Raw genomic sequence first — 8,935 nt, 5'->3', positions numbered from 1 at the left:
AGAAACAAGTTTGGACACTTTGAATAAATCACAGTTCCTTCATAAAACCTCAATATTTACGTTTATAACTTTTCTACAATCAATGATCCAACACACACTGATTATGAGATCAATAATGAAAAAACAAAACCACACAGGCCTTAAGTTACAAAATAACAAGCAGTGTTGTATAAAGTACTGAAATCTCCGAGTCAAGTAAAAGTATAGGTAGCTCTCTAAAATATGACGTTGGTAAAAGTAAAAGTCACTGATTGAAATGTTACTTGATTTAAAGTATTAAAGTATCTGAAATTTCTTGTACTTTAGTATGAAAATTACTGTAAAAATAGATGTAATCAAGTAATGTAATGAAAAGTACAAGTAAAAAGTAAAACAAGGCAAATGCAGTTTGAATGACATTTTTTAAATTTTGAAAAACTTGACAAATACATTTAAAATAATGTACGCAAGCAAGTGCAGGCAAAATGAAACCTGCTAATAGATGAACCTGCAGGCATCATTTAGTTAAGAACATTACTTTACCTAAACCACAAGGTTAATTTAACTCGCTTTAGGTTAACTTAACCTGCTTTAGGTTAACTTAACCTGCTTCATAACTGAACCAGCTTCTTAGTAAACCAGAAAGGACAGAAAGTACAAAGGTTTTTGTAAGCCTTAAGTTTTCCCTTTCAGTAAGATCAGTACAGAAAATGAGAAAAATAAATAGCACAGAAAATGCGGCCAACATGAAGAAAAAAAGCCGTTACGATTACTTCACAAACTATAGGTGCATCAACTGGTCATTATACAAAAGAAAAAAAGAATTGGGAGGGAAATGCAGCTTATTGGCATCTGAAGAGGGAGAGCTTTTTAGTAAACTTGGTGATTAATGGGAGAAGCGAAACATGTGCATCTATTGGTGGAGATGAACAAACTCAGGCAAATCGGCTACCGACTTTGTTGCAGTCGATCAGTAGGTTGGGTCTAAACATTTGTGTTTCTCTCTCTCACTTTTTGTAACGAGTAACTAAACAACACATTGAAAATCTAGCAGAGTAAAAAAAAGCAATTAAGTTCAGAAATATAGTGAAGTGAAAGTGAAAGTTATCAAAACTTTTCATACTTGAGGAAAGTAAGAATGCTACATACTTTAGTAAAGTAGTGAAGTATATTTACTTTGTTTCTATACAACACTGATAACGAGAATGTTTAAATAAATTAGAGCTCTAATTTACTATTTCCATAAAACATTAAATATGGCTTGTACTTTTAAGGCTTGTACTTTTAAGTCATTCATCCATTCATACTCATCCATTCATACACTGATGGTGACCAATACTGGATAACAGCCTCAGCTGCCCTGGAGCAATTTGGCAGCAGCTGCTGTGGGTCGATGCCACTGGCAGGTAAGGCAGGGGAAGTGCCTTGCTCAAAGGCACTAAGAAAAATTTAAACCAGCAACATGATAATTTCAGGACAAACTCCTAACACTGTTGTCACCACTGGTCTCTCTAAACACATGAAGTGAAACGGAATAAATTCATCTGAGTAACAGAACAACAGATCATTGTTTCTGGTTATAGACCAGAAATGATTTAAAACATGAATCTGAAGATATTCAATAAACGACTCAAAGTCATTATTAAAATATGTCAAACAAAACAAGTTCAAACAAAAATGTTCTTTGTCAAAAAGTTTGGTTTCTTCTTCTCATTTTCTTCCTAAACCAAAACATCAATATTATCATTAGAACCATTAAAGTTACTATCAGTCCCACAGTGATGATGATGATGATGATGATGATGGTCCTTCCTCGTCTCTCTGGTTCTGCAGTCACAGTTGGTCTCCTTATCTATGTATAGCGAAAGATTATGTTTGGATGAAGATCAGTGGCGGAGCTAGACTTTTTTTCAAGCGGTGGCCAAAGGGTGAGCAAGGCTTTATCAGAGGGGTCCATATACAAATGATGAACGAAAGGAAACAAATATTTTCTCACACACACTCAAATTAAAATGGTTTATTTAACTAAGATTTGCCATGACCAAACAAGACGTTAAACGGCAATATGGAACAGTGAACATGTAAATGTAAACTCAGAGCCCAGAATATGACCAAAAACAAATTCTCAAAAATAAATAAATGAATAACTGGTGCTTCTGGTGTGCAATAGGTTGTGCTGGGTGGGGGCAGTTCAGTGCCATTTCCTTCTGCTTCACTGTCTTCCTCCCCAGAGTCTGACTCTGAATCTATATCACCCTCATCTCTCTCTGAAACTTAATTGGAAATGCATAAACAGACACAATAAAAAATGCAAAAAGCATCATGCTAACCTTTAGAATTAGGCTTATTGGATTTTAATACTTAATAACTCTCTGTCACAGCCTCTAACCTGCTGGTGATCCACTTGGGCCTGGAGTCTCCTGGCTGGATTCTCCAGGTTGGTCACTGCTGCAGGGTTCTGTCTGGTCCTGGTCACTGCTGCAGGGTTCTGTCTGGTCCTGGTCACTGCTGCAGGGTTCTGTCTGGTCCTGGTCACTGCTGCAGGGTTCTGTCTGGTCCTGGTCACTGCTGCAGGGTTCTGTCTGGTCCTGGTCACTGCTGCAGGGTTCTGTCTGGTCCTTGTCACTGCTGCAGGGTTCTGTCTGGTCCTGGTCTTCATTTGGGCTCTACACAAAATAAGACAACCTGGTATTAGACTCCATGACTGTTTGGCAGAGATAACACTATTTTAACTATTATTTAAACTATAGTTTTTAGTTTTCAGTAGCTAGCTAAATAATACTAATTAAAAATACATTAATTAAAATTAATTAATATAACTAGTGAGGTTATAATTCAAAGCTTTCATATGACATACTTACATTTCAGTCATTATAAAACTTAATGGTTTTTCACATATTCTTACCACAGACATTTCCAGCAAGAGCTGGGAGATATAAAACATTACAGGGCAGCATGTCACTAAAACATTATGTTAAAAGAATCTGTCTAAAACACGATCTATCAGCACTAGCATGGCTAATATAATAAACGAGGCACCAAGCAGCGGTACACAATCATTTTTTTTTTCTTTTTAGAAATGTATGACAAGTGCCGCCTCTCATTAGGAAGGTAACAGCGGTTACTGCTGAGCGGTAAATGTTGTAAATACCTGCAGAACTCCTAGACGGTGTAACTCTGGCAAATCTTTGCCGATCTCATAAGTATTATTTTTAAAATGACCATTTCCAGTGGGGTGGCAGTAGGGTGGCAAGGGCTCTGTTGGGGGTGGCAAGTGCCACCCCGGCCACCCCTCTGGCTCCGCCACTGAATGAATGTTGAAAAGTATCAACATCTCAGATGTTTTTCATTCAAACTAAATAAATTCATAAATTTCACTTTAAAAATTGATGACTGTCATAAAATGGAGGAATAAGTAAATAATGTGGGTGAGAGGTTCAGTCTTTCTCATTTCAGAGATAACAAGGACCGGCTTTGATAATCTCTAAACTTAAATGTTTTTAGGAGAATTTAAGTTTTATCAAAATGCAGAGGTTCTTATCCACCCATTAGTGTCTTCATGCATCGTTACTGCAATGCTCTGCTTTCTGGTTACTGAGGAAAAGTTTTATGGATCTGCAGAAGGTTCAAAACGTGGCTGCTTGCATTTTACCAAAACCAGGAAATATGCTCACATTTCTACTTCTGTAATCTTTTCACCGGTTGCTTCAGGTTCAAACAGACTTTAACGTTTTGCTGCTCATTTATAAGACTTAAAGTTTTCTGATCTTCTGCAGCTTTATGTCCTACTGCATGTCCTCCCATCTTAAGACACTGACCTTTTAAAAAGTCCTAAAACCAGAGGAAAAACATCTGGAGAGAATGTTTTTTCCTTTTGTGCCTCATCATCATGTCTGCTTTCAAGACATCAGACAATCATGTTTTTGAATGATTCTAAGTTAAAGTCGCATTTGTTCCCTCTGATTTATGTGTATTAATTTTATACTGTATTTTTAAACTGTTTAATCTGATTTGTTTTGATCTCCTTATTGTTTAACACTTTGAATAATGTTGTCATAATAACTTGTTGTATAAAGTTTGAATTTTTACATATTTAATGTGACAACAACAGTTTAATAGAGTCTCGGACAAACGAACAACTTACAACTAGAAGTTTTTAAAAAATTTAAAAACTACCCAGCAAGTCATAATAAAATATATAAATATTGGGTTATTCATGTAATAAGAACATTAAAAATAAGATTCACTGACAGAAATTAAATTAAAAACCTTTTGAAGGCTCAAGCTGGGGATCAAATCTGTCAACTTTTGCATGAATTAATAAAAACTTTTTAAGACAAATAATTTATCAAAAGGTGAGTAAGAAACTAAACTACAGAAACATCTTTGGACTTGAGATGTTCTTTAACTTACATGATTCTTACATCGTTTATTTTAATCTAAAAAAAGATTATTAAATCTTTGACCTTATATGAACGGCTTCCTTCTGGGTTTAAGACATACAGTTTTTTATATTATTATTATTTACAGTTATAAACATGTAACAGTTTTCATACCAACAAACTTTGAATAGACTTTAGATCAGGTGGAAGATTCACTTTGGTTTTGTTTTCCTTGATCCTGTAAAGGTTTTCCTTCAGCTCCATCGTCTGGGTCGACATTTTCTCTGCGATCTATAAAACACAAAACATTTCATTAACATCATCTGATTAGTTACATTATTATTAAGATGACTTGAATAAAAACAAAATTCTGTCATTTTTAGTTTTTATAAATAAAATGATCATCAATCAGCAAAAAATAAATGAAAGTAAAGCATTAATGTTTTGACTTTTTCTGAAATTATTTGTCTCATTTGTTTCCAGATGTTTGTTGACAAAAATAAAACAATCCAGAAACCAAAGCATATTACAATAAAATGTAAACATGGTCATATTAAACTGAATATTTAATGTATATTCAGATGTCAGATTAAAAGAATATAACTTTAATGAAGGCAGAAGAAATGTCTCTCATTAAGCTCTAATTATAATCTTAAACATGATTTATTAGCTATCAGCTTCTCTGTTGAAGAAAACACAACAAAGAAGAGAAAATCTGAGTTATGTGCAGTAAATAATAGTTTAATTTGTAGCATTTTATGAATGAATGTTGTTGTTTTCTGGCTGTTTCTCTTTAGTGCGTCTGGATCCACAGGTTGGACCCTCTGGTCTAAACCTTCATATCCTGTTCAGGTCAGTGGGAATACTGGTGAGCCATGATGAACCCAGTCAGGTCACCAGTTCATTGCTGCTACATCAATGATCTAATATCTAGTCAGTCACATTCAGTCACTAACAAGGAAGTTCAGCTTCCTGGTTTGATGCTCAGCTGTGATGTTCAGTGACAGCAGCAACACAAACACATTCATACATCTATATGAAGTAACTGCTTAGTTTATCACTGAGCAGGAAAATAAAACAGGAAATAATTAACATAAGTTATTAATCTGGAATTGATCCATTTCCATACCTCCATCATTTCTCTCATGTATTGGTGCTCCAGCGTATATAACTGTTCACAAGAGAAAATAGACAACAGTGAATATTTGTCTTAACACACAATATAAATGAGGCGACAATATTTAATTCTCCTTATCAGTTTTTGACTGGTAGAAATAATTAATCAACCTGATCAGGCAGAAAAGCTACAATAAACAACAAAGACCAAAACAGAAAAAATGAAACTAATAATGGTTTAGTTTCTTGTTTCTTTTCTTTTCTGTCAAACATCAATAAATACTAATAAATATGTGAAACTTTTCTTATTCATGTTTATCAAGAGTTTTACTTCTATTCAGCTTCAGATCAGTTTTTTGGAAATGATCAAAAACTATATTTTCTATAAACTGGAAATATGCATGTATGGAGATAATTATGCATGACTTAAAAAGACAAAGACTGACTTACCTTGCGGCGACGTACAACAAAGAATATTATGATGATGATGATGATGAGTGCTGCTAGAACAGCCCAAACAACAAAAGTACCAGCAATAACTCCAGCATCAGGTACTGTGACAAAACAGAAAAACGTGTTTTTAACAATCCGCTTTTGAATATTTTGAATTAGATTTTGCATTTTGTTTTATTAATGAGATCAAAGTTGTGAATCAACAGTCACCTCATCATTCAGGTGTCACAGTTACTGCATCACACACACACACACACACACACACACACACACACACACACACACACACACACACACACACACACACACACACACACACACACACACACACACACACACACACACACACACACAGGTCTTCAGGTTTTATCTGCCCAGCTGAACATCAACATGTTATAACAGGAAAAGTCTGAAGATGAATATTCAACCCAATGAGCCTCAATGGCTGCAGGTAACAAAGAAAGTCTGAAACTGAGTCAGAGGGTCAGTAACCACTGGTTACCTAGTTAAACATATTTACCTCTAGTATCAGTCGAGTCGCCTTCATCTGTTGAATAATTACATTAAGAGTTATAGACATTAATATATTTATCTAGTTTGTCTTAAATGATCTTAATTTTATAAAACTCACCAAGTATTAGAATAAAGTTTCCCTTCCTGACTTGACTTTGCAGTTTGGGAACAAAGCAAATATAATTCCCTTCATCCTCCTTGGTTACTTTGGTCAATTTGAGGGAAATGTTGCCTTTTTTAAACTCATCAGGGAACATGAAGGTTTGGTTATTGTACTTTGGATCTGAAGCTTCATCATCTTTAGTTTGGCTGTGTTGCACATGGATTATTTCATCCTTGAATCTCCATACGATTGTAAATGTGGTCAAATAATATGGAGGCTCCAGATGACATGGCAGAATGACGTCGTCTCCAACCTTTGCATGAACAACCACTGGAACTGGAAGAATAAACAAAGATTTTAATAAATCAACACTAATATTCCTGTTTGTTGTTCAGATAACATTCAAACTTATTCTCCTGTAGGATTTTTACAATTGTGAAACAATGAATCTATCCCATTAATAGAGGTTTTTCAAAAAAGGTTTTGTTTTTATTTTGTTTATAAAAGTAAATCTACTAATTATTTATTTACTTCTGTAAAATTACTGATGTTTAACTCATAAAAATAAAACCAGATATTATACTGGAGAAAATAGTCAGGACTCCCTTTAACAGTCTTTTAGTTGATTTGGTTTTACTTTATTGAAAACTCACCAAACTTGGCAGACGCATCAAACCTTCGAGAAATTTACATATTTTATGATTGTCACAAAAATCCCAACAGAAACGGTGCAAGAGCGCCACCTAATGTTGCTGCTTTCAATATGTTCAGAAACCCATGACTTGGTCAAGAGTCGAGGTGATTTCCAGTAACATTGTGATCTTAATTTATTTTATTCTTTACTGAAGAAATCCAGCTACTTCTAATTGTTATGTCTGTAGAGAAACTGTCTGTCCATGGGGGGAAACTTTGCATCAGTTCAGGACATGAATGAATATCATCAGATTCAGATTATAATAACTGCAGCAGGTCACTAAACCAAACCAGCCTGGACTGGAGGCTCTGATGCACAGCAGGTTTTGATGCCACTACATTTTATTTGTTGGGAAACATTGAATGAAATGTATCATCTGCTGTTTATTGTCTTCCAGCTGAGCATTTGGTTGTGGAGCGATGGGAACCGTTTCGTCTCCTCAGACTGGTTTTCTGGAGAGCCTGATAATCATGGAGGCAACCAGCACTGATTACAGATGAACTATTCAGGTACAGGAAAATATCACAGCAGTTTGTCTTTCAGCTGGTAAGATGATGACTCATGGGGAAAACTAATTCACTGTACATGTGAACTCTATCTGAACTTGAATTGTTTTGATAGCAGTTTCCAAAAACATAATTTTAGTTTTGTCCCAATTAAGTGATAATTTGTTATTGTCAAACCTTTTCTTTAATTTACTGATTTCTATGGAAAGAAGTTGTAAGTTTTCACCAGACTAGAATATTTGTGTCGTCAGCAAATAAAACAAATTTAACACATTAGACACTTTGCTTCTGTTGTTTATATACAAATTAAATAAAACTGGTCTCAGTACTGACCCTTGAGGTTCTCCACACAACAAAGTAGTTCTGGACTGGACTTCAATTTTTGGTTACTCTAACCAGACCTGGTCCAATAGTAACGGGTCCAAACCCCCATAATGCTTCAGTTTTAGCACAAACCATAGATTTAGATGTTAGCATTTGTTTGGGAATATTAAAATTTGATTGTTTTGGGAGTTTGAATAGCAACACTATTAAATTTGATTAAAATATTTCACAATGGAAAAAAAAAAAAGATTTTACATTGTTTAACATTTCAATTTACTTTGTAAAAGTGCATAAATATCTTTATTTTATTGCGGCTAAATCTGATTCTATGGGTTTTATGCTACAGTCTTTGTGTGTCTCACAAAATAGTCAGAAATTATCACTGATTTATTTTAAGCCTGGCCAACTAACCTCTTCCTCCTCTCCCAGATAGTGGAGGAAAAACAGCCACATAAAGTAAAGTGGGCCATTGCTGCGAGTTCCCCTCCCTGTGAGAGACTCGGACCGTGGTGATCATGGCCCTGAGAAGCTCTGGTCGTCGTCCTTTATTTACATTTCTAACATTTATGCACTCAAAGCTCAATCACAGCAGCTTCACTGTGGAGGAGGAGCTGAAGCCAAGAGCAAGGAAAAGGTATGAGCAGCACGTACAAGATAGTGATTGTCAGCACTAAGAGCCTTCTCCTGACTCTGGTTGGTTGAGTTTTATTTGCTTACAGATGAACATAGAAGTGCTGCATGTTTTGCTCTCAGCAGAAAATCCACTGAACCCTTTACTTTCATCATCCTGTGGAAATGTATTGTTACATCAGTCCAGTCCTTTACATGGCCGTACTCAGGATGAATCTAAAGGGGCCAGTGGCCC

At 35.2% G+C, this 8,935-nt stretch overlaps 1 protein-coding gene across 1 annotated transcript in view; it reads right to left on the bottom strand.

Moving 5' to 3' along the window:
• LOC129376714 (uncharacterized) overlaps positions 1-8,935 on the bottom strand; it is a 92,861-nt gene that overhangs the window by 2,416 nt on the left and 81,510 nt on the right. Inside the window, exons 7-8 of the mRNA XM_055056301.1 lie at positions 5,491-5,532; positions 4,536-4,652 (exon numbers count right to left, since the gene is read on the bottom strand). Of these exons, the coding sequence (XP_054912276.1) occupies positions 4,561-4,652; positions 5,491-5,532 (134 nt within the window). The 3' untranslated portion in view covers positions 4,536-4,560. The remainder of the gene's footprint in view (positions 1-4,535; positions 4,653-5,490; positions 5,533-8,935) is intronic.

Source organism: Poeciliopsis prolifica, unplaced genomic scaffold (assembly GCF_027474105.1).
Source record: "Poeciliopsis prolifica strain line A6 unplaced genomic scaffold, Auburn_PproV2 SCAFFOLD044, whole genome shotgun sequence".
NCBI lineage: Eukaryota > Metazoa > Chordata > Actinopteri > Cyprinodontiformes > Poeciliidae > Poeciliopsis > Poeciliopsis prolifica.
This window is presented reverse-complemented; position numbering and strand designations above follow the sequence as displayed.